The 26,413-nt window shown below is 50.1% G+C and overlaps 2 protein-coding genes across 2 annotated transcripts; both read right to left on the bottom strand.

The window, feature by feature from the left end:
- Positions 1-2,488: 2,488 nt before the first annotated feature.
- On the bottom strand, positions 2,489-14,140 carry LOC140722120 (E3 ubiquitin-protein ligase TRIM39-like). Its single transcript, XM_073036924.1, has 3 exons — positions 14,136-14,140; positions 12,916-13,034; positions 2,489-3,096 (listed from the first exon to the last, which is right to left on the bottom strand). Exons 1-3 carry the CDS (start codon positions 14,138-14,140, stop codon positions 2,564-2,566), a joined length of 657 nt encoding a protein of 218 aa, XP_072893025.1. The 3' UTR covers positions 2,489-2,563.
- Positions 14,123-15,848, bottom strand: LOC140722114 (nuclear factor 7, brain-like). Its single transcript, XM_073036912.1, has 3 exons — positions 15,438-15,848; positions 15,264-15,359; positions 14,123-14,418 (listed from the first exon to the last, which is right to left on the bottom strand). The coding sequence occupies exons 1-3, from the start codon at positions 15,846-15,848 to the stop codon at positions 14,158-14,160; spliced, it is 768 nt and encodes a 255-aa protein (XP_072893013.1). The 3' UTR covers positions 14,123-14,157.
- Positions 15,849-26,413: the final 10,565 nt, after the last annotated feature.

Genomic DNA, 26,413 nt, shown 5'->3' with positions numbered 1-26,413 from the left:
AATCTGAATCGACCTGGACTGTTTTCCTGAAGCAAAGGAGACTGAGGGTTGACATTATTGTGATTTATGAAATCCTGCAGGGCAGTGATGAGGTTGATGGTCACAGTCTTTCCCCAGGGGAGGGGAGTCTAAAACTAGAGGATAAAGAGTTAAGCTCAGAGGGTAAAGATTAGCAGGGGACCTGAGTGGCAAATTTTCCACACAGTCGGTGGTCAGTAAATGGGATGAGCTGCCAGAGGAAATGGTAGAGGCCGATAGAATTGAAACATTTTTAGGACATTTGGATTGAAAACGTTTAGAGGAATGCTGGCCAAATGCTGTCAAGTGGGACGTGCTGAGGAAGCCACCTTGGTTGTCAGGGACATGTTACGTCGAAGGGCCGGTGTGTGTGCTGTCACCTCCATTAGTCTCATTAGGAAGACTGGGACCTCACATCAGAGCAGGGCTGTACAGGGGGGAAGTCAGGAAGTTTTCCTGCATCCGTGTTTGAGTAATCCCAGTGTATCCAACACCTCACAATCTTCTGCTGCATCAAGATCCCCCATTTCAGTGTCAAAAATATTTGCCTGACAATTTAAATAATCGATATTTAATCACCTTTCCACCCTCCTGCTTTACACCTCTATTTATTCCCCGGACCCTTCTATCCTCCCTCTGGTCAGTCTGTACACTGCTCTGAAGAACATCAGAAACAGAAGCAAGGAGGCCATTCAGCCCCTCACACCTGCTTTCCCATTAGACATTATCAATACCACTTCCCTGAGCTCATGCTGTTTCTACTGATTCACGTTGTATCCAAAACTCTATCCACGTCTCTCCTCAACATAGTTAATGTGTAAATGTGCAGAGCCCGTTAACAGAAACATCATCCCTGCATCTACCTGGGGAGTCTGGAGTAAATCTCAGACTCTCTCTCTGTCTCCGCCACTAACATTCCTCCTCCTTTATCCCCCTTTCCGGAGGAAATTACGCTGCACTCCCATTTTTTCTTCAATCAGATGCTGGAAGAACTAAAACAAAACAGAAATTACTTGAAACCCACAACAGAGCAGGCAGTGTTTGAATCAATTCCGGGAGAGGTCACCAACGTGGAACGTGAAGCCTGTTCCTCTCTCCACAGATCCTGATCAACCTGCTTTTTTCCCCGCATTTCCTGCATATAAACTGGCTCCAAAACTGAATATCTGATTCAAAGTAGAGATCCGGACTCTATTTGTCTCGTAAATTAGAGGAACAGCTCCCCATTTTCCGTCAGGGTGATTGGCAACCTGGCAGCATCAACATCGAACTTTCAAACTTCTGGAATTCGTTCCCTGTCACTTTTCCTGTTTAATTGTCTCTCTCCTCCTGCTCCACCAGCCCCATCACCCCCTCTCTTTCCCCTCCTTCCCCACCCTCTCCATCTGCTCATCACCCTCACACTCCTCCCCACCCTCTCCATCTGCCCATCACCCACACACTCCTCCCCACCCTCTCCATCTGCCCATCACCCACACACTCCTCCCCACCTCTCCATCTGCCCATCCCCCACACTCCTCCCCACCCTCTCCATCTGTCCATCCCCCACACACTCCTCCCCACCCTCTCCATCTGCCCACCCACACACTCCTCCCCACCTTCTCCATCTGCCCATCCCCCACACACTCCTCCCCACCCTCTCCATCTGCCCATCACCCACACACTCCTCCCCACCTCTCCATCTGCCCATCCCCCACACACTCCTCCCCACTCTCTCCATCTGTCCATCCCCCACACACTCCTCCCCACCTCTCCATCTGCCCATCACCCACACACTCCTCCCCACCCTCTCCATCTGCCCATCCCCCACACACTCCTCCCCACCCTCTCCATCTGCCCATCACCCACACACTCCTCCGCACCCTCTCCATCTGCCCATCCCCCACACACTCCTCCCCACCCTCTCCATCTGCCCATCACCCACACACTCCTCCCCACCTCTCCATCTGCCCATCACCCACACACTCCTCCCCACCTCTCCATCTGCCCATCTCCCACACACTCCTCCCCACCTCCCTCCCTTTACTCCGGGGTCCACTTTCCCCTCCTGTCAGATTCCAAAATCTTCAGCCCTTTGTCACTGACACCTCTCACCTCCCAGAAGCTGACACATTGCCACCCCTCCCTTATCTATCACCCCTCTCTCATCTATTACCCCTCACCTGGATCCGCCCCTCACCTGTCAGTTTCCCTCCATAGATGTTACCTGACACGCTCGGCGTCTCCTGCGCTTTATGTGTTACCACCACTACATGTCCCGTGTTACCAAGATTCACCCTGACCTCCCTCTCCCTGTCAGCACCACCACCACTTGCCCCAGTTACACTGGCAGTCCCGGTGGACTTTAGCACCCGGGGGAGCCGGGGAGCTCAGGACCCGCCGCCCGCGGCTGTTGCTGAATCTGCAGTGTTTCTATTCCATTGACGGATGCGGTGAACGAGTTAAAATTAATGGATCGATAATTCTCAAATCGTGTTTATTTCACTCTCCGCACATTTATATTTACACTGACTTACACCTGACGCCGGTCTCGGACCCGACTCGTTTACAGACCCGGAGCGGAACCGGAGCAGATTCTCAGCCACTGGTTTTTATAGACAGTCCAGAAGAAAGGATAAAGTTTCTCAATGAATTTATTCCCAGTGAAGGTGTGGAGATGGGACTTGGTCTCCGCGTTGTAAAATGAAACTGTGCCGGACTCGTAACTGAGATAAACTCCCACCCTCCCGGGGATGGGACGGGCAGGGAGACGGGATACAGGGGCGGTGCGAACCCACATCTCGTTATTAAACCGCTCGATGATCCAGAATCCGGTCTCCGGACTCAGTGTGAACTCTCCCTCCCTCTCCACAGACTCTGCGGCGACTCCCAGACTCCACCACCGATTCCTCGTCACCTCCACCTCCCAGTAATGTCTCCCCGATGTGAATCCCTCCGAGCCCAGCACACAAGGCCAGTCTGTGAACCTCTTCCCGGTGTCAGGGAAATCCCTCCGGGTCCCGGTCGATTTCACACTCTTCCGATCCTCAGACACCTCGAGCTCCGGATGCGCCGTTTCCACATCCAGGGTGACAGAGACTGGGGGGAGAAGCAGAGAATTAGAGTCCCCGGGGATCGGGGGAGACTCGGGCAGCGCGGCCCCGGGACCGGGGGGAGACTCGGGCAGCGCGGCCCTGTGACCGGGGGTGGGGGGGAGACTCGGGCAGCACGGCCCCGGGAATCGGGGGGAGATTCGGGCAGCGCGGCCCCGGGGATCGGGGGGAGACTCGGGCAGCGCGGCCCCGGTATCGGGGGAGACTCGGGCAGCGCGGCCCCGGGACCTGGGGGAGACTCGGGCAGCGCGGCCCCGGGATCGGGGGGAGACTCGGGCAGCGTGGCCCCGGGACCTGGGGGAGACTCGGGCAGCACGGCCCCGGGAATCGGGGGGAGATTCGGGCAGCGCGGCCCCGGGGATCGGGGGGAGACTCGGGCAGCGCGGCCCCGGGGATCGGGGGGAGACTCGGGCAGCGCGGTCCCGGTGATCGGGGGGAGACTCGGGCAGCGCGGCCCCGGGGATCGGGGGGAGACTCGGGCAGCGCGGCCCCGGGGATCGGGGGGAGACTCGGGCAGCGCGGCCTGGGGACCGGGGGAGGGGGGGAGACTCGGGAAGCGCGACCCCGGGGATCGGGGGGAGACTCGGGCAGCGCGGCCCCGGGGACCAGGGGAGACTCGGGAAGCGCGACCCCGGGGATCGGGGGGAGACTCGGGTAGCGCGGCCCCGGGGATCGTGGGGGGGGGGGAGACTCGGGCAGCGTGGCCTCGAGGACCGGGGGGAGACTCGGGCAGCGCGGCCCCGGGGATCGGGGGGAGACTCGGGCAGCGCGGCCCCGGGATCGGGGGAGACTCGGGCAGCGCGGCCCCGGGGATCGGGGGGGGGGGAGAATCGGGCAGCGCGGCTCCGGGACCTGGGGGAGACTCGGGCAGCGCGGACCCGGGAATCGGGGGGAGACTCGGGCAGCGCGGCCCCGGGGATGGGGGGGGGGGGGAGACTCGGGAAGCGCGACCGACAGGACCCTTTCCCGGGGTTTCACCCAAACGTAGCGGATGGATAACCGGCATCTTCCCGAGGTTTTTCCTCGACCTGGAGAGTGGATTTTTCCCTATCAACACACACAGAATTCTGGAGGATCTCAGCGGGTCAAGCGGCGTTTGATAAGGGAGATGTACAGTCGATGTTTCAACCCAAGACATTACCTCACGAACGGAAAGAAAGATGGGAGATAGCAGTGGAAACGGGTATGAGGAAGACCCAGAATATTCAGCCTCTCCTTATAACCCAAACCCTCCAGTCCCAGTAACATCCTTGTAAATCTGTTTCATACCCTCTCAGTTTAATGACTTTCTTCCTGTAGAAAGATCACCAGAAATGTACACAGTGATCCAAATCATAAAGACAAGAAAGTCTGCAAATGCTGGAAATCCAAAGCAACACACACAAAACCTTGGCCCAAATCATCAACTGTTTATTCATATCCATAGATGCTGCCTGACCTGCTGAGTTCCTCCAGCAGTTTGTGTGAGTTACTCTGCTCCAAATGTGGCCTTCCCAATGTCTTGTACACTCATAACGTGACATCCCAGATCCTGTACTCAGTATTCTGACTGATGAAGGCATTCACTTCCTGGTCTCTCTGTTCCACAACACTCTCCAGGGCCCCCGATTGCTGTGTAAATCCTGTCCTGGTTTGCCTTCCAAAATGCAACACCCACATCTCTCTGAATTAAAATCAATTTCCATCCAATGGCCCAGAGACCCAATTAATCAAGATCTCGTTGTAATCTTGGATAAACCATGAACAACAGGGTTATGTAGTGGATAACACAATACTGTTGCACCTCAGGGCGTTCCGGAGTTCAGAGTTCAATTCCGACACCATCTGTAAGGAGTTTGTACTTTCTCCCCGGGACCTCGTGCATTTCCTCCGGGTGCTCCCGATTCATCCCTCAGATTGGGGAGGAGTGGACAGTGAGGAAGACCATCATTACTTGCAGTGGGATCTGGAGCAGCTGGGAAAATGGGCTGAAAAGTGTCAGCTGGAATTTAATGCAGACAAGTGTGAGCTGTTGCTCTTCAGTAGGACCCCAGTGTCGGTCTTTCACAGTGAATGGTTGGGCACTGAGGACTCTGTTCTACAACAGATCTGGGAACACAGGTCCAGAATACATCGAAAGTGGTGTTACAGGTAGATGGATGTTATGTTGAAGTTGTATGAGACCTGGGGCTGCCTAATTTGGGATATTGTGTACAGTTTTGGTCACCGACCTACAGGAAGGATGTAAACAAGTTTGAAAGAGTACAGAGAAAATTTCCAGGGATGTAACTGGGACTGGAGGACCTGAGTCATAAGGAAAGATTGAATAGTTTAGGACTTTATTCCTGTAACATAGAAGACTGAGGGGAGATTTGATAGAGGTATACAAAATTATGAGGGGTATAGATAGGGTAAATGCAAGCAGGTTTTTTCCACAGAGGTTGGGTGGGATTACAACCAGAGGTCATGGGTTAAAGGTGAAAGATGAAAAGTTTAAGGGGAAGATGAGGGGAAACTGCTTCATTCAGAGGGTTGTGAGAGTGTGGAACCAGCTGCCAGCCCAAGTGGTACAAGCAAGCTCGATTTCAACATTTAAGAGAAGTTTGGACGGTACATGGATGGTCGGAGTTGGAGGACCATGGTCCTGGTGCAGGTCGGTAGTTTAAATGCTTCAGTATAGACCAGGTGGGCTGAAGGGCCTGTGCTGTTCGTTTCTATCACTCTGTGACGCTGGTACTAAGACATAACGGTTTGTAGGTTAAATGGTCATTGTACATTGCCCCGTGATTAGGCTGGTTTTAAATAGTTGGGGTGCTGGGTGGAGCGGGTCGTTGGTCTGGGACAGCCTGTATCACACTGTCTCTAAATAAATAAATAACCTCTTCACTGTCCATGAAACCACCAATTTTACAGTCCTTCACAAACCTACTAAACACGTCACCTACATTCTCTCCAAATCATTCATATGAATGATGAAAAACAGTGGACCCAGCACCGATCCCTGCAGAACAACCACTGGTCACAGGACTCCACCCAGACAACTCTGTATCCTATTCCAGATCGTACTGTATCCCATGTGATCTAACTCTCTGCTACCTTGTCAAATCCCTCGCTAAACTCCATGGAGACGATGTCTACTGCACTTTCATCAGCTGTAATTTATTTATTGAGATACAGCACGGAATAGGCCCTTCCGGCCCTTTGACCCCCACCACCCAGCAACCCCTGATTTAATCCGAGCCTGACCACGGGACAAGTTACAATGACCCCCACCACCCAGCAACCCCTGATTTAATCCGAGTCTGACCATGGGATGTTACAATGACCCCCACCACCCAGAAACCCCTGATTTAACCCGAGCCTGACCATGGGACAAGTTACAATGACCCCCACCACCCAGCAACCCCTGATTTAATCCGAGCCTGACCATGGGACAAGTTACAATGACCCCCACCACCCAGAAACCCCTGATTTAATCCGAGCCTGACCATGGGACAAGTTACAATGACCCCCACCACCCAGCAACCCCTGATTTAATCCGAGCCTGACCATGGGACAAGTTACAATGACCCCCACCACCCAGCAACCCCTGATTTAATCCGAGCCTGACCATGGGACAAGTTACAATGACCCCCACCACCCAGCAACCCCTGATTTAATCCGAGCCTAACCATGGGACAAGTTACAATGACCCCCACCACCCAGCAACCCCTGATTTAATCCGAGCTTGACCATGGGACAAGTTACAATGACCCCCCACCACCCAGCAACCCCTGATTTAATCCGAGCCTGAACATGGGACAAGTTACAATGACCCCCACCACCCAGAAACCCCTGATTTAATCCCAGCCTGACCATGGGACAAGTTACAATGACCAATTAACCTGCCAACCAGTACAGGTTTGGACTGTGCAACTAGAACACCTGGAAGAAACCCACGTGGTCATGGGAGAACGTGCAAACTCCTGACAGGCAGTAACGGGACATGAACCCGGGTCGCTGACAACATAAGGATGTACCTGAATGAGAGAGAGGCTGAGACCCTGTCAGAGTCTGGTAAGTTAGCAGACGAGTCTGCTTTAACCCACAAGGTAAAGTTTTTCCCGAGCAAGAGCTACCAAAGGAGTAGCAGGGATAACAAAGATAACCCACCGGCTAAACCAGAGAGTAAACCGGGGACTAGTGATAAAAGTCAGGAGGAAGGGAAGCAGTCAAAAGAAAAATTTCCCAGTTTCAAGTGTTACTTCTGTGGGAAGCCTGGTCATGCGGCATCCAATTGTTTTGCTATGAAAAGGGAAGAAGGGACAGAGAGAGAGAGAACCCCAAATGCCTGCGTTCAGACGGTTAAAACACCGCTGAAGAAGGAGGGGTCTGACCGAGTTCAAGTGGGATTTGAGAGATTTATTTCAAATGGGTTTGTGTCTGTGAAGGAGGGATCACCTCCGGTTCCAGTGAGAATCTGGAGAGATACTGGAGCTTTTCAGTCACTGATATTAAAGAGTGTTTTGGAGTTCGGTGCTGAGATGGAGATTTGAGAGTCGGGGGCGTTGAGAGTAAGTGTTCAGCACGGACTAGAAGGGCCGAGATGGCCTGTTTCCGTGCTGTAATTGTTATATTGTTATATGGTGATGAATATTATCAAAGGTATTGGAAAGGGGACTGAGACTGTGCCTTTGCATAAGATAATTCTGAAATGCGACTTGCTATCTGGACCAGTCACAATAGGGGTGCGGTCTGAACTACCGATAGACAATGTTGATCTCTTACTCGGAAATGACCTTGCAGGTGGGCATGTTTACCCAGCAGTTCAGCTAGCCAGTGAGCCTGCTGCTGCTGAGGGCCCGCCCATAGATGCTGATGTGTATCCCCCCTGCGTAGTAACTAGAAACATGTCGGAAAAGGCTGCTGATGCTAATATTGATTTATCTAGACTTTCCTCCTGTCCCTAAACCAACAGGACTTTGAGGAGAGTAAGGAGGATGAGAAAGACGTCTTTATTGAGGAAGGAATTTATAGAAGAACAAATTAAAGATCCTGAAATTGTGGCTTTAAAAGAGAGAGCTCTCTCTGAGGATGAAATTCAGAAAGAGTCAGTGGGATATTACCTTAAAGATGGGGTGTTGATGATTAAGTGGAGATCAGCCACTGTGCCTGCAAGTGGGGATTGGGCTATTGTGCATCAGGTCATGGTTCCAAAAGTTTACAGGGCTTAAGTTTTAAACCCGGCCCATAAGATGCCTTTAGGTGGACATTTCGGAGTAAAGGAAACAGTGCACAGGATGATGAGGGAATTTTATTGGCCTAACGTGAGGAAAGATATTGCAAATTGCTGTAGAAGGTGTCATACGTGCCAGGTGGTGGGAAAACCTAATCAGGCCATCCCTAAGGCACCACTTCGGCCGATACCTGCGTTTGGTGAACCATTTTCCAGGGTCATAGTGGATTGTGTAGGTCCATTGCCAAAAACTGCAGCTGGTCATCAGTACTTGTTAACAATTATGTGTGCTGCTTCTAGGCTCCCTGAAGCCGTGCCTCCCAATGTCTAACCATGTCAGCAACTTCCCTATAATACCACGGGCTCTTAACTTGGGAAGCAGCCTCATGTGTGGCACCTTATCAAAGGCCTTCTGAATCTCCAAATATACAACATCCACTACATCCCCTTTATCTATCCTACTTGTAATCTGCTCAAAGAATTCCAACAGGTTTGTCAGGCAGGATTGTCCCTGAAGGAAACCATGCTGACTTTATACCATCTTGTCCTGTATCACGACGTCCTGTGTCACCATGTGCTCCATCACCTCATCCTTAACAATTGACTCAAACTTCTTCTCAACCACTGAGGTCAGGCTAACTGGTCTATAATTTCCTTTCTGCTGCCTTCCTCCTTTCTTAAAGAATTTTCCAGTCCCGACACCATGCCAGACTCCAATCATTTTTGAAAGGTCATTTCTAATGCCACCATAATCTCTAATACTACATCTTTCAGAACCCTAGGGTGCAGTTCCTGTGGTCCAGGTGACTTATGTACCTTTAGGTCTTTCAGCTTTTTGAGCACCTTCTCTCTTGTAATAGTAACTGCACCCACTTCTCTTCCTTCACACACTACATCAGGCATACTGTTAGTGTCTTCCACAGTGAAGACTGATTCAAAATAGTCATTTAGTTCATCCGCCATCTCCTTGTCCCCTGTTATTATTTTTCCTGCCTCATTTTCTGGAGGTCCTATATCCACTCTCATTTCTCTTTTATTTTTAACATGCGTGAAAAAACTTTTACCATCCACTTTGATGTTATTTGCTAGCTTGCTTTCACATTTCATCTTTTCCTTTCCAATGATTTTTCTAGTTGCTCTCTGTAGGTTTTTAAAAACTTCCCAATCCACTATCATCCCACTAATTTTTGCTTTGTTGTATGTCCTTTCTTTTGCTTTTACAATAGTTTTGACATCCCTTGTCAGTCATGGTTGTACTATTTTACAATTTGAGTACTTCTTCATTTTTGGAAGAATTGAAAACATACTCACGTCCTGCAGCTTCCTCATTTCCCCAGAAACACACACCATTGCTGCTCTGCTGACATCCCTGCCAGCAGCTCTTTCCAATCTACTTTGGCCAACTCCTCTCTCACACCACTGTAATTTGCCTTACTCCACTGAAATACTGCTACATCAGCCTTTACTCTAGTGATCACCAACCTTTTTAAGCCCAAGCTCCCCTAACTCGGTCATAGTCAAAGAAGACATCGACCCCCAGATTGATTAGTTACACACATGCGCACTGGGGCAGAAAAGACCGGAAGTAAAACCCCGCAACCCGGAAGTAGAAATAATGTACAAACACCAGGGGTACACACCCTTTTTTGCACCGCGGACCGGTTTAATATTGACAATATTCTTGCCGACCGGCCGCCGGCGGGGGTGGGGGGGGGGGGGGGGGATTAAACACGACCAGAATACAGCGATACTCGAAGCAGGTTCCTTATGTCCAGTCTATTGCACAATTTAGTTTTTGCGGCTCTCGGCATTTACTTTTGTCCCACTTGCTCACGTTTTCTCCGCTCAAAAAACTCAGCGGGTTTGTCTTTAAGTGCGGGGTGCTTGGACTCAAGGTACCGAAGCAGTTTTGAGGATTTCACTGCCTCATTAGACAGCCTCCAGGCCCAAACTGCAGCCTCCGCCCGCCCGCCCACCGCCAGACACCCTGGCCGGGTGCGGCTGGTCGTGGGTGGGGTGAGAGGACAAGGTCAGGGCCGGAGGTCCCCGTGCCGTTTCCAGTCCGGAGAAAGCGACAGAGCGGGGAGTGTGACAGGGCGCCCGCCCGCCCCCCCTTGTAGGATCTATCGGCCGACAAAAGTTTGTATCAGCAGATCGCAGCGCGGTAGCTGCTCTGCTACTTACGGAACCCTGAGCCCGAATTAGATCGTCTGCGAATATTTTAGCACTGGGTTCCCCACGAGCATTCGGTGTGGTGAACAGGTTTAGAGGAGGCGCCCACCTCTCCGCGCTCCAGGCCAGTACCAACAGCACTTCTCGCCGGCCGCGTGAGGTGAACCAGTGATTCCTGGCGCGAGGGTATCACTGCGTTTAGGCGACTGATGACCTCGCATGGGTTCAAGTTCAACAGTGGGCAAGACAGGGAGTGAGGAAAGGTGCAGCTGACTCATATCGTTTCCTCACGGCCCGGTGGTTGGGGACCACTGAATTACACTGTGTAAACACAAAGTACACTGCAGATACTGTGGTCACATCAACACGTACAAACAAGCTGGATGAACTCAGCAGTCAGCAGGTTGACTGCTCATTTCAACGGACACTGCCCGACCTGCTGAGTTCATCCAGTGTGTTTGTACATGTTGAATTACACTGTGTAATGCGGGGGAGCTACACACACGCGCACTGGGCAGAAAGAACGGAACAAAACCCCGCAACCCGGAATCAATCTTTCAACGGTATTTGTGTATTTATTTTTGAATTTTTTTCGGGATCTACTGGGAAAGTCTCAAAGATCGACCGCTACTTTACTTTCTCCCTATCAAATTTCAAGTTAAACTCAATCACACTGTGATCACTGGTTCCTCAGGGTTTTTTACCTTCAGCTCCCTAATCGCCTCTGGTTCATTACGTAACAGCCAATCCAGTATAGCTGATCCCCTAGTAGGCTCAATGATAAACTGCTTTAAATGCCATCTCTTAGGGATTCAACAGACTCACTCTTGAGATCCATTATCAACCTGATTTTCCCAATCAACCTGCATGTTAAAATCTCCCATGACTACCAGAACATTGCCCTTTTGACACAGCTTTTCTATTTCCTGTTGTAATCTGTGGTCCACCGCCCAGCTCTGTTGGAGGCCTGTGTATAACTGCCATCAAGGTCTTTTTAACCTTGCTGTTTCTGAACTCAACCCACAAGTATTCACTATCTTCCGATCCTATGTCACATCCTTCTACTGATTTGATGCCATTCTTTACCAGTAGAGCCACACCACCCCCTCTGCCTATCTTCCTATCACTCCGATAAAATATGTAACCCTGGACATTCAGCTTCCAACTACAACCATCCTTCAGCCACAATTCAGTGATGGCCACAACATCATACCTGGCCATTTGTAATCGTGCAACAAGATCATCCACTTTATTTCTTATACTACGTGCATTTAGATACAACACGTTGAGTACTGTATTTGCTGTCCTTTCTGATTCTGCATCCCTAAAGTTTTGATACTCAGCCTGTTGGCTGCAACTGAGTCCCATCACCTGCCTGCCCTTCCTGACAGTCTGACTGCAGGCTATCATTACCATTTTTACCATCCGTCCTATCCTGAGTCCCTTCACTCCAGTTCCCACCCCACTACAAAATTAGTTTAAACCCTCCCCAATAGCTCTAACAAACCTGCCCGCGTGAATATTGATCCCCCTTGGGTTCAGGTGCAACCCATCACTTCTGATCAGGTCATACCTCCCCCAGGGGGATCCCAATGATCCAAGAACCTGAAGCCTGCCCCCCTGCACCAGCTTCTCAGCCACACATTTACCTGCCAGATCATTGTGTTTTTACCCTCACTGGCACGTGGCACAGGCAGCAATCTAGAAATTAGTACCCAGGAGGTCCTAATCTCTGGATTAGAGAGAGGCGAGAGTGGATATCGGACTGCTGGAAAACAATGCTGGAGAGGTAGTAATGGGGGACAACGAAAGGGTGGATGAACTGAAGACGTATTTTGCATCAGTCTTCACTGTGGAAGACACTAGCAGTATGGTGGAAGTTCCAAGTGTCAGGCGACGTGCCGGGCGTGAAGTTAGCATTACTAGAGAACAGGTTCTTGGGAAACGGAAAGATCTTTAGGTAGCTGTCACCTGGACGAGATAGTGTACATGCCAGAGTTCAGAAAGAGGTGGCTGAAGAGATCATGGAGGCATTTGTAATGATCCTTCAAGAATCACTAGATTCTTCAATGGTTCTGGAAGACTGGAAATTTGAAAATGTCACTCCACTGTTCAAGAAGAGAGAGGCAGAATAAAGAAAACTCTAGGCCAGTTAGTCTGACCTCAGTGGCTGGGAAGATGGTGAAGTTGATTATTAAGGAGGAGTTGTCAGGGAACTTGGAGGCACATGATAAAATAGGCCATGGTTTCCTCAAGGGAAAATCTTGCCTGACAAATCAGTTCGAATTCTTTGAAGAAATAACAAGCCAGATAAACAAAGGAGAACCAGTTGATGTCGTGTACTTGGATTTTCAGAAGGTCATTGACAAGCCATATTTGGCATCTAATTATGACTTAGTAGTGTCTCATAAACAAGCACAAATGAATCTTATGTCTTACCGTGTTTAATGCCGCAAGTCACTTCTTCCGATGCTATGTTGAGCAAATAGGGGTGATCGAATTTTTCAACCAATAGGGCACCATCTGTCACTGACAATATCTGGGTATCATCACTTATCCTGTAAATATTATACAGATGGTTATAAACTGAGCTTCAGTTTGTGATATTTGAACTATTTTACAAATCCATACAGAGTTTCAGTAAAGACCATGTCCTACCTCCTCTTCCGACGAGCTTCCTCCTGAAATAAATCATACACAGATCTCAATTGACTGAGATGACTGTCGGCATCCGAACAGCAGGAATCTGAGACAAGTTATTAAAAACTGCTGAAAATTCCCACTGAACTCATTCCCACTAACACGAATGGAGAAAGAGGGACATTGAACCATGGGAGAAAGTACAAGGAATATTTATGAGAATTATACGATAACTGAGAGAAGGAACTTACAGGAGAGACTGGACAGGTTTTAAAATTCTGAATGTATCTGATCGAAAATATTTCTGCTTGTGTGGAGACAATAAGTCAAAGATAAAACATCAGCTGGTTGTTAATAAATCCCACAAGAAATGTAGTGAAGAGAATGTGGAACTCACTGCTACAGGAGTGGCTGAAGTGGAACAGCAGAGACTGAATGTAATGGGGAAGCTGGATAAACACATGAGGGACCATGGAGTTTGGGGACACTGTTACTGGGTGTGGTGAGTAGGTGGGAGGAGGCTTGTGCACCAGGAAAACTGATAGGAGAGAATGGACTGAAAGTCCTGTCTCTGATGAAAATGGGATATAATCTGATGAAGAATATTTCTGAAAAACAAAAGACAGTGCAAAATTCTCCAAAACACTGAACCTGATACAAACCAGATATAGATGGTAAATCCGATGTGCAGGTCACATTCTGGAATTCAACCTCAGTTCCCACTGATCAACAGAGAGACCCTCACACCCACTGCACCAGACACACTCACACTCTGTGACTGTAATGGGATGTTACTCTGAGTCTCAGGGGATATTATACGTGGGAATCACAGAAGTGATCACTGGCTCAGTGCTACGATCAGAGTAAACATTCCCGAGAAGGATGCAGACTGTCCAGCGATGTACAGATGTTGTAAGAGGCCGGTTTGGAGACAACAACCCTGAACAGTCAAAACGTCCGTCTGGTTTCAATCAGTTTACAACTCCAGTATCTGTAAATCCCACACTGAGTTAAAATACATCATTTTGTGCCTATGTACTTTTACAGGACCAAACTGAAATCTCTCACCATGAGGAATATGATATTGTCTTGTTGATCCATCTGTTCCTGTAACTTTGAGATTTCCTTGTAGATGGCATTTAAATTCTCTTGAATCTCCTGAAGATTTTTCTCCATTGGATTTAGAATCCTCTCCTCTTCTTCCCTGAGATCTCGGAGTGCACGTTGCTCTTTCTCGGTGATAATCCGGCGCAGTTCATCAAACTGGGATGTGATGTGGGACTGAACATTTTGTGACTGTTCCTGTCGAATGAAAGGAGAGGCTGGTTTATTATTTGGCCCTGATGTATATCCTTATGATATGGAAGGGTCTATCCAGCCCATTATCATCCAAGAGGACCACAACCTTGCCGTTGGGTTTGGAGGCTTGTGTGCCTCAATGACCCAAAGAACTCTGTTGGCTGGAATGTGGGCTTTATGCTTTGACCCTTGGTAGGGTCACCCGTGTCAAACAGGTCAAAGGGTAGAGGCCAGAGTAAGAGTGGTCCACTGGTCCTCCAGGTTCATGGGTTCAGCTCAGGGCTAACATTACTGACTGGTAAAACAAAACTGTTACGGAAACAATGAAAAGTCTTTCTACATCTGAGTGCCATGTTATTCCTGAGTCTCCACTCAGGACCTGCACGACTGACAGTAGTGAAAACCGAGTAGCAGCTACTGACATGTTGAATGAAGACATGAACACTGCCGGAGATGGAGGACCTTCATTGCTGTCCCAAACTCCAGTGGCATAACAGGCAGCAAGTGAGTGGTTCCCAGATATTCAATCACATTTCCCTCAAACACAGTCTTCCTAACTGACCCATTAACTCCCACCTGATTCACATACAATACCCCTTCACAGGGTTAATTACAGTTGCCAATCTGGTTTAAATCAGTTTACAACTACAGTGTCTGTAAATACCACATTGAGTTGATTGTCGGCTAAAAGAAAGCACTGGCTACAGAGAGAACGTGCAAACTCCACGGAGACAGCACCAGAGGTTAGGATCGAGCCCAGGGCACTGGAGCTGCGATACTCTGCTATTCTGCATTAAAGGGAACAAAACTACACAACAAGATTGTAAATTCTGCACAGGAAGCCTCACCCGAACTCCAGAAATCTTCTCTTTCTGTTGCTGCTCCATTTCCTGAAAGTCTGATTTCCTTTTTACGAGAGAGTCCAAGGAAGATTTAACCCGATCCTGGGAATTAAAGAGTTAATGGATTAGACAAAACAAAAAGACAACATAAACAGACGATCGAAAGCGGGTTAGTTTTACCTGGTAAATTTTAAGGGCTTCGTTAACCGGCATGAAGTTGTGAGACTTGTGTTCCAGTGCATCTCTACAGATCACACAGATCAGTTTCCTGTCCGTCTCACAAAACAGCTTCAGTTCTTCCTCATGTTTCTCGCAGTGAAGTTTACTTTCCTTCTCTTTAGGATTCAGGTTTAGTTTCCGAGCTTTCTCAGACAGATTTGCTAAAACCCGATTGACCTTGAGGGTGCGGTCTGCAAACTCCTCTCTACATTCCGGGCAGGAGTTTCTCTCCTCCCTTTCCCAACACCGTGTGATACAGGAGCGGCAGAAGTAGTGACCACACTCCAGTGACACCGGATCGGTGAAGAAATCCAGGCAGATGGGACAAATTACCTCCTCGGTCCAACTCTCGACCTGTCCTTTCGAAGCCATGTTAACTCCCGGTACTTCCTGGTTCAGGATCCTTTCACGTTCGGGAGCTGCTGAACCCTGCAGTACCGGGAATGTCCACTAGGGGCGCTGCAGTCTCGGGAATGAACAACGTTGCTCCAAGTGTTCTCTGGGCAGGAATCGCGGCAATTTCCACGTCAGGGTGGGATCAGAAACACATTAAAGAGGTCTGAATATAAATGAACCCGGAGCGCGGAGCCTGGTTCAGTGTAAAGTACAACAGAAAGGGACAATTCCTGAAAAGCGAGATAGACAGTTGGCCTATGTCCCTGCCTGCTCCAGCCCCACTGAACTTGTCCTCATACATTGACTCCATTCTAAACCCTTCAGGTCAATCCCTCCCAACCCACATCCGCGACACTTCTCATGCCCTCAATCTCCTCAGCAATTTTCAATTCCCAGGCACTGACCGCCTCATCTTCACCATGGATGTCCAGTTATAACTTCTATCCCCCATCAAGAAGGCCTTACAGCTCTCTGTTTCTTTCTCAATAAAAGAACAAACCAGTTCCCCTCCAGCTGGAAGGGCTGGTGCTCACCCTCACCAATTTTCCTACCGCTCCTCCCACCTTCTCCAGACTCGAGGGCTATCCACGGGTATCTGCATGAGCCCCAGTAATGCCTGTCGAAGAACAGCCCATATTCCAGGCCTTCCCCAGTAACGCTCCCCAAATCTTCCTCAGAAACATTAATGACTGCATTGGTGCTGCTTCATGCACCCGTGCTGAGTTTATCAATTTCATCAACTTTGCCACTAACTTCCACCCTGCACTTGAACTCACTTGGTCCAGTTCAAACACCTCCCTCTCCTTTGCCCTTCTCTCTGCCTCCATCTCTGGAAACAAACTGTCAACTGACATATTTTATAAAGCTACTGATTCCCACAGGTATCTTGACTATACCTCTTCCCACCCAGTCTCCTGTAACTTTTCTAAACTCCTTCATTTCCACTGAATCTGTTCCCAGAATGCAGTTTCCCCTTCCAGAACATCAGGTATGTCCTCCTCTGTAAAGAACAGGGTTTCCTTTCCTCCGCTACTGATGTTGCCCTTACCTGCATCTCCTTCATTTCCCGAACATCTGTGCTCACCTCATCTTCCCTCTGCCTCAACAGTGATAGAGTTCCTCTTGTCCTGACCTACCAGCACGTAAGTGTCTGCATCCATCACATCATCCTCCATAAACCTCCACCATCTCAGAATCAGAATCAGGTTTATTCTCACCAGCATGTGTCATGTGTCATGTACTGTATTTTGTTAACTTCGCAGCAACAGTTCAATGCAATACATAATATAGAAGTACAATATCTATCTATATATATATGTAAATCAATTACAGTATATGTATATTGAATAGATTAAAAACTGTGCAAAAACAGAAATAATATGTATTAACAACGTGCGGTAGTGTTAATGGGTTCAATATGTCCATTTAGGAATCGGATGCAGAGGGGAAGAAGCTGTTCCTGAATTGCAGAGTGTGTGCCTTCAGGCTTCTGTACCTCCTCCCTGATGGTAACAGTGAGAAAACGGCATGTCCTAGGTGCTGGGGGTCCTCAATAAAGGACGCTGCCTCAGAGACATCGCTCCTTGAAGACGTCTTGGATACTTTGAAGGCTGGTACCCAAGATGGAGCCGACTAAATTTATGACCCTCTGCAGCTTTTTTCGGTCCTGTGCAGTAGCACCCTCCCCCCCACCCCCCCCCCCCACCCCATACCAGACAGTGATGCAGCCTGTCAGAATGCTCTCCACAGTACATCTATAGATGTTTTTGAGTGTTTTTGTTGACATGAAGTATAATCGCTGTCTTGCCTTCTTTATAACTGCATCAATATGTTGAGACCAGGTTAGGTCCTCAGAGATCTTCACACTCAGGAACTTCAAACTACTCACTCTACGTGTTCCTTCATCTTACCCTTCCTGAAGTCCACAATCAGCTCTTTCGTCTTACTGACGTTGAGTGCCAGGTTGTTGCTGCGACACCACTCCACTAGTTGGTATATCTCACTCCTGTACGCCCTCTCGTCACCACCTGAGATTCTGCCAACAATAGTTGTATCATCAGCAGGTATATGGATGGTATTTGAGCTGTTCCTAGCCACACAGTCATGGTATCCGATCACCAAATTCATCTTTACCTCTTCCCTTCTCTACTTGCCTCAGGGATCACTCCCTCCATGACTCCCTTGTCCATTCTCTCTCCCCACTAGTCTCACTCCTGATACTTAACCCTGCAAGTGGCCAAAGTACCTATTCACCTCCTCCCTCACCTCCATTCGAGGACCCAAAATGTCCTTCCAGGTGAGGCAACACGTCATCTGCTGGGTCATTTATTTGGTCTGCCGCTCCCACTGCAGCCTCCTCTACACTGGTGAGACCTGTTGTAAACTGGGGTTCTGCTTCATCAAGCACCTCTGCTCCATCTGCCAAAGATGGAACATTTTACTTCCAATTCTCATTCCCATTCCGACCTGACAGTCCACGGCCTTCTCTTGTGCCACGACGGAGCTACCCTCAGGCCGAAGGGAAAACACCGTGTAGTATGTTTGGGTCACCTCCAAACAGATGGCATGAATATTGATTTCTCCTTCCCGAAAAAAAATTCCCTCTCTCTCCCTTCTCCTTCTATCCCCCACTCTGGCCCCTTACCTTCACCTTCCTGACTATCATCTCCCCGTGCGTCCCCTCCTCCTTCCATTTCCCCTATGGGCCATTCTGCTCTCGTATCAGATTCCTTCTTCTCCAACCCTTTACCTTTCCAACCTACCTGGCTTCACCTATCCCTTTCCAGCTATCCTCCCTCCCGTCCCCCACCTTTCCATTCTGGGGACTTCCCACTTCCTTTCCAGTTGTGAAGAAGGATCTCGGCCCGAAATCCCATTTCCATAGATGCTGTCTGACCGGTTCCCCCAGCATAGAACACAGAAAATCCACAGCACATTATAGGCCCTTCCGCCCACAATGATGAGCCAGCCATGAATCCTGCTCCAGAAGCTGCCGAGAATTTCCCAACCACACAGCCCTCTATTTCCCTAAGCTCCATGTACATATCCAAGAGTCTCTAAAAAGCCTTTATCGTATCCGGCTCTACCACCTTCACTTGGCATTCAATGCACCCACCACTCCTTGTGTGAAAAATTCACCTCTGACATCCCCTTGTACCTCCTTCCAAGCACCTTAAAACTATGCCCCCTCATGTTAGCCATTTCAGCCCTGGGAAAAAGCCACTGGCCATCCACACGATCAATGCCTCACATCATCTTATACATCTCTATCACGTCTCCTCTCATCCTCCGTCACTTCAAGGCCAAGTTTATTCAACTTGTCTCATAAGGTACGCCCTCCAATCCAGGCAACATCTTTGTAAATCTCCTCTGCACTCTCTCTATAGTATCCACAATCTTCCTGTAGTGAGGTGACCAGAACTGAACACAGTACTCCAAGTGGGGTCTGACCAAGGTCTTATATACCTGTAACATTACCCCACGGCTCTTGAACTCAATCCCACAGTTGATGAAGGCCAACACAACATACGCCTTCTTAACCATACTGTCAACCTGCGCAGCAGATATGAGTGTCCCCTGGACAAGGTCTCGCTGATCCTCCACACTGCCAATATTCTTACCATTAATATTACATTCTGTCTTCAAATTTGACCTACCAAAATGAACCACCTCACACTTACCTCAGCTGAAGTCCATCTGCCACTTCTCAGCCCAGTTCTGCATCCTATCGATGTCTGCTGTAACCTCTGACAACCCTTCAGACTATCCACAACACCCCAACCTTTGTGTCCTCAACAAATTTACCAACCCATCCTTCTGCTTCCTCATCCAGGTCAATAATTAAAACCACAAAGAGGAGGGATCCCAGAACAGATCCCTGCGGAAAGCCACTGGTCACCATCTTCCATACAGATAGGAACCATCTACAACCACTCTTTGCCCTCTGTGGTCAAGCCAAAAAGCAAGGTCTCCTTGGATCCCTCGAACTTCTGGTAACGCCCCCAATCCCTCTCCTTCACCATTCCCCATCCCCCTTTTCCCTCTCCCACCTTATCTCCTTGCCGCCCATCGCCTCCCTACGGTGCTCCTCCCCTCTTTTTTTCCTTCCATGGCTTTCTGTCCTCTTCTGTCAGACTCCCCCTTCTCCAGCCTTATACCTCTTTCACCAACTTCCCAGCTCTTTACTTCACCTCTTCCCCTTCACCGAGTGTTTCTCTCTCCCCTCCCCACCTTTTAAATCTCCTCAGCCTTTCTCCCCCCAGACCTGCCGAAGCGTTTCGGTCCGAAGTGTCAATTCTACTTTATTTCCATAGAGGCTGCCTGGCCCGCTGAGTTCCTCCAGCATTTTGTGTGTGTTCACCGTGTACATCAAGTCCTTCCTGGTGACTTGTGGTCAGTGGTGTTAGTCTGGAGGAATTGTGCCCAAGTTCATTAACGCAAAGTTCACATGCACAGGCGATAAACAAAGTTACTGGCAGGAGCATCCTGTGAATCTGAGAACAAACTCAGCACTTCCATCAGACTGAAATCTTCCATGGCTTTCTGTCATGAGGGTGCCCGGCCTTTCCCCACCGGGGATCAGGGCCTGTTGTCCGCAGCTGTCTGAGGGTGCCCGGCCTTTCCCCACCGGGGATCGGGCCCTGTTGTCCGCAGCTGCCTGAGGGTGCCCGGCCTTTCCCTGCCGGGGATCGGGGCCTGTTGTCCGCAGCTGCCTGAGGGTGACCGGCCTTTCCTCGCCAGGGATCGGGGCCTGTTGTCCGCAGCTGTCTGAGGGTGGCCGGCCTTTCCCCGCCGGGGATCGGGGCCTGTTGTCCGCAGCTGCCTGAGGGTGGCCGGCCTTTCCTCGCCGGGGATCGGGGCCTGTTGTCTGCAGCTGCCTGAGGGTGACCAGCCTTTCCCCGCCGGGGATCGGGGCCTGTTGTCAGCAGCTGCCTGAGGGTGACCGGCCTTTCCCCGCCGGGGATCGGGGCCTGTTGTCTGCAGCTGCCTGAGGGTGACCGGCCTTTCCTCGCCGGGGATCGGGGCCTGTTGTCTGCAGCTGCCTGAGGGTGACCAGCCTTTCCCCGCCGGGGATCGGGGCCTGTTGTCTGCAGCTGCCTGAGGGTGACCGGCCTTTCCTCGCCGGGGATCGGGGCCTGTTGTCAGCAGCTGCCTGAGGGTGGCCGGCCTTTCCTCGCCGGGGATCGGGGCCTGTTGTCTGCAGCTGCCTGAGGGTGCCCGGCCTTTCCCCGCCGGGGATCGGGGCCTGTTGTCTGCAGCTGCCTGAGGGTGCCTGGCCTTTCCCCGCCGGGGATCGAGGCCTGTTGTCCGCAGCTGCCTGAGGGTGACTGGCCTTTCCTCGCCGGGGATCGGGGCCTGTTGTCTGCAGCTGCCTGAGGGTGACCGGCCTTTCCTCGCCGGGGATCGGGGCCTGTTGTCCGCAAATGCCTGAGGGTGACCAGCCTTTCCCCGCTGGGGATCGGGGCCTGTTGTCTGCAGCTGCCTGAGGGTGACCGGCCTTTCCTCACCGGGGATCGGGGCCTGTTGTCCGCAGCTGCCTGAGGGTGACCGGCCTTTCCTCGCCGGGGATCGAGGCCTGTTGTCCGCAGCTGTCTGAGGGTGACCGGCCTTTCCTCGCCGAGGATCGGGGCCTGTTGTCCGCAGCTGCCTCCGAAACCCGTCTCCTGCTGCTGGGAGACCGGAGCTGCTGATGGATCTCTGGTGCTCTCACCTCTCTCCCGTGCAATCCGACAGACTGAAGGGCGAGGGAGGATGGGGACCGATTACCCTTTCTGCCGTCCTCAACCCTCCTCCTCTCCCTGGTCACCCCGCTCTGGATCTTTTCATTGCAAACTGCCGACGAGACATTGACCATCTCCACTTCCCCACTCCTCCCTCCAATTCCAACCTCACTACTTCCAAACGCCCTGCTCTCCACTCCCTCAGCACTAATCCTCACCTCACCCTCAAACCCACGGATCAGTGGGGTGCTGTAGTAGTCTGGCGTACTGACCTCCACCGCTGAGGCCCAGTGACAATTCTCAGACATCTCCTACTTACTTACCCCTCGAACAGGACCTCACAGAGGAGAACCAGGCCACTGTCTCCCTCACCATCACCGAATTTATAAGCTCTGGGGATCTCCCATCCACTGCCTCCAACCTCATAGTTCCCGTACCTCCCCTTTCTACCCAAGATCCACAAACCTGCCTCTCCAGGCAGACCCATTGTTTCAGCTTGTTCCTGCCCCTGAACTCATATCGACATACCTCGACTCTGTTTTATCCCTCCTGGTCCAGTCCCTTCCTCCCTACAACAGTGGCACTTCACACTCTCTGCATCTTTTCAATGATTTCACGATCCCTGGCCCCGATCATCTGATTTTCACTCTGGATGTCCTGTGCCTATACACCTCCACCCCCAACCAGGAAGGCCTCAAAGCTCTCCATTTCCTACTGAACAGCAGACCAGGTTGGGGTCGTATACTGTGTCCGGTGCTCCCGGTGTGGCCTCCTGTACATCAGTGAGACCTGACATAGATTGGCAGACTGCTTCACCAAGCACCTATGCTCCATTTGCCAGAGAAAGCAGGATCGCCTAGTGGCCACCCATTTTAATTCCACTTCCCATTCCCATTCCGACACGTCAATCCATGGCCTCCTCTACTGTCGCGATGAGGCCACGCTCAGTTTGGAGGAGCAACACCTTATATTCTACTTGGGAATCGTCTGACCTGATGGCATGAACATCAATTTCTCACCCCCTCCTTCACCATTCCCTGTCCCCTTCTCCCTCTCTCAATTTATCTCCTTGCCTGCCCATCGCCTCCCTCTGGTGCTCCTCCCCCTTTCCTTTTTCCCACGGCCCTCTGTCCTCCCCTATTGGATTTCCCCTTCTCCAGCCCTGTACCTCTTTCACCAATCAACTTCCCAGCTCTTCACTTCACCCCTCCCCCTTCCCGGTTTGACCTCTCACCCTATGTTTCTCCCTCCCTCCCCCCACCGTTTAACCCTGAATCCTCTTCTGTTTCTCTCTGGTCTTGATGAAGGGTCTCGGCCCGAAACGTCGACTGTACTCTTTTCCTTAGATGCTGCCTGGGCCTGCTGAATTCCTCCAGCATTTTGTGTGTGCTGCAAAGGTAAACGTACGTTTTAAGAAATTAAACTTCATTTATAATAAAATATCTGCAAGAGATTTAAACAGTTCCAATGATATTTGACATTCTTAATGTCATATGGTCAATACATTCGGTAGTGTTAACACTGTTTAAACCATTGCCATTCAGATCGTCTCAGGGATGTTACAACATTTCAGTGTTTGTGGGGCTTCCCCACCTGACCCAGGCCCTCCATGTGAGTTAGCAGAAGGAGCCTCGACAGTGCTCCTCCCCCCAGAGACTTTGCACTGTCTGCTCCGAGATCCTCTGTGTCCCTCAGCACGTCCTCCTGCAGCCTGGACTGTGCCTGTCGACAGCATTCCCTGACGGACATCTGGCTGTGCTGGGAGACCAGCAGGTTTCGGGCAGAACAAAGAGCGTCTCTCACTGAGCTGATGGTCTTCCAGCAGCAGTTCCCGTGCTGAATGACTCAATGGAGAACGTGGTGGAGGGATTGTCTGCTGAGTCAGTGTGGGTGGAAGTGAGAAACAGGAAGGGAACAAGCCCTCTGTTTGGAGCGAGGGGATTGGGAAGATTTTCAAAACTAATAAATGCAACTAAAAGACAGGTTAGCAAAGATGAAATATGAAGATGAGCTGGTCAGTAATACAAAGGAGGATATCAAAAGTTTTATCAGATAAATAAGAGTAAAGGAGGGGTGAGAGTGAATATCGGACCACTAGAAAGTTACATTGGAAATGGTGGACAAAGTCATGAAGTACATTGTGTCTGTCTTCATTGTGGAAGACACCAGCGGTGTGGCAGAATTTTGAGAGTGTCAGGGCACAGAAGTGAGTGTTGTCACTATCACTATGGAGAAGGACCGTGGAAAACAGAAAGATCTGAAAGTAGACAAGTCACCCGGAGCAGATGAGTGAGACCCAGAGGTTCTTAAAGAAGCAGCTGAAGTGATTGTGGAGACATTAGTGCTGATCGTTCAGTTTTCACTGGGGGTTTTGGGGGAACTGGAAAATTGTAAATGTCACTCCACTCTTTAAAAAGAAAGGGAGGCAAATGACAGGAAATTATAGGTGATTTCTTCTGACTTCACTTGTTGGCAAGAGTCTGTTATCAAGGATGGGGTTTCAGAGTAATTGAAGGACATGATGGGTGAAATCAGCAAGGTTTCCCTGTGGAGAACTCTTGCCTGACCAATCTGTTGCATTCTTTGAGGAAATAACAGGAAGGATAGACAAAGGAGAGTTAGTAGACGTTGTTTACTGGGATGTTCAAAAGACATTTGACAAGGAGCCACACATGAGGCTGCGAAACAAGATGAGAGTCCATGGAATTACAGGAAAGATACTAGCACGGATAGAAGATAGACTGATTCTCAGGAGGCAAAGACGGGGAATAAAGAGGTCCCTTACTGGTGTTGGTGACGAGTGGTGTCCGCAGGGGCTGGTGTTGGGGCCACTTCTTTTCATTTGATCAGTCAGTGATACGGGTGGCAGAATTGCTGGTTTTGTGGATAATACAAAGATAGCTGGAGGGGTAGGGAGTGTTGAGGAAGCAGGGAGTCTGCAGTGGGCCTTAGATTCCAGAATGGCAAAGAATTGGCAGCTGGAATATAGTGTAGGGAAGTCCATGGTCGAGCACGTTGGTAGAGGGAATAAGGGATTTATCCACCTTAATTGGCTTTAAGATCGTCAGCACCTACTCTCTTGTAATGTGAGATTTTCCAAGATGTTAATGTTCATTTTCCTTCATTCCGTGGATTCCATGATGTTTTCCCTGGGAAACAGAGATGGGAAATATTGATTTCAGACCACTCCTCTCCCGAGCTGATGAGAGGTCAGAGTGAGAAGGTGAGGGGAGGGAAAGAAGAAATATAAGTTTGTAGGTGACCGGTGAAACCGGGAGAGCGGGAGTGGTGAAGTAAAGAGCTGGGAAAGAGATTGGTGAAATCGATAAAGGTCTGGAGAAGGGGGAGTCTGATAGAGGACAGAAGGCCTTGGAAGAAAGGGAATGTGGAGGAGCACCAGAGGGAGGTGATGGGCAGGAAAGGAGACAAGGTGAGAGAGCAAAATGGGAATGGGGAATGGTGAGGGTGTGGCCATTACCGGAAGTTCGAGTAATTGATGTTCATGCCATCAGGTTGGAGGCTACCCAGAGGGAATAATGTTTTGACAAGATATGTGTAGATAGTTCGAACAGAGAAGGGATTACAGATGACCGCCTCCCAGTAAGTTAGGCTGGGACTAAGTGGTTAATGTGTCACTTTGCCCCAGTGAGCATCTTTCTGTTTGTTTTGAAATATTTATGGGAAAATTGGACCAGTGCTGAGCCTGCATCTACCTGGAAAGCAGAGAAGATGTCTCAGGCTCTCTCTCTCGCTTTCTCTGCCTCTGACAGAGAGAGAGAGTGAGACACACACACACACACACGCGCGCGCGAGCTCAGACATTTACCTTTACCCACAGGCTCGTCTTCATTCACACTTACACCCAGTTTCATCTGAACCTCCCTCAACTTTGATCCCTCTTGTCCTCTCCCTCAGGATTTCTCCTGCCCCTTACCTTCTGTGCACCCTTCCTCAGACCTCATGCCTCCAACACTTCCCCACCCCTCCCTTTGCTGCACCCTGTGCTACCTTCCTGTGACCTCTGCCTTGGGCTCTCCTTCCCACCCAGGTGGGTGACACAGTCCTTGCTTGGGTGACAAATGATCATGTGAGCGAGGCTGAGTGATGGATGGGCCGAAAGGGGCAATGGAACAGTGAGTGAAGGAGGGGCAGAAAGAAACCCACACTCAGACATCGTGTTAATGCTCTGAACTCAGGATTCCGCCAATCCAGCTGATAAACGTTTGGACGTTCAGTTCATGGCGGTACCGCTTTCAACCAGGGGATGGGGATAGTGAGCTGTCCAAGGATCAGTTTGACGGTGAACAGCCCCACCTGCTGCTGGAATCCGGTACTGCAGGGAAAGCCGAGAAAAAGAAAGTCAGATTCTCTTCAGCCATTCTTCACCTTTTCCACCTGTCACCTCGCAGCTTCTTCCTTCATGCCCCCTCTCCCACCCCCGACTCACCTGGTGTAACTATCACATGTCATTTGTACTCCTTACCCTCCTCTGCCTTATTCCGACTTTAACCCCCTCCTTCCCAGCCCCGATGAAGGGAAACATCGTCTTGTTTATTCCTTCCATAAATGCAGCCATTCCCGCTGAGTTCCTCCAGCATTTTGTGTTGCTCGGGATTTCCAGCGTCTGTAGACTCCCGTCTGTCAGATCCATTTGTTGTTGTTTGCTTGTTTGTTTATTTGAATCAGACGCTCAAATAACTCAAAATAAGCTGAAAATACTTGACCTGTATTCCCAGATCTCTTGGTTCTGCTGCACTCCTCACTCAGGTAGGCCCTACCAAAGTGCAACATTTTGCAGTTGTCCACACTAAATTCCATCTG

The sequence above is a fragment of the Hemitrygon akajei genome, chromosome 2 (assembly GCF_048418815.1).
Source record: "Hemitrygon akajei chromosome 2, sHemAka1.3, whole genome shotgun sequence".
NCBI classification, from domain to species: domain Eukaryota; kingdom Metazoa; phylum Chordata; class Chondrichthyes; order Myliobatiformes; family Dasyatidae; genus Hemitrygon; species Hemitrygon akajei.
This window is presented reverse-complemented; position numbering and strand designations above follow the sequence as displayed.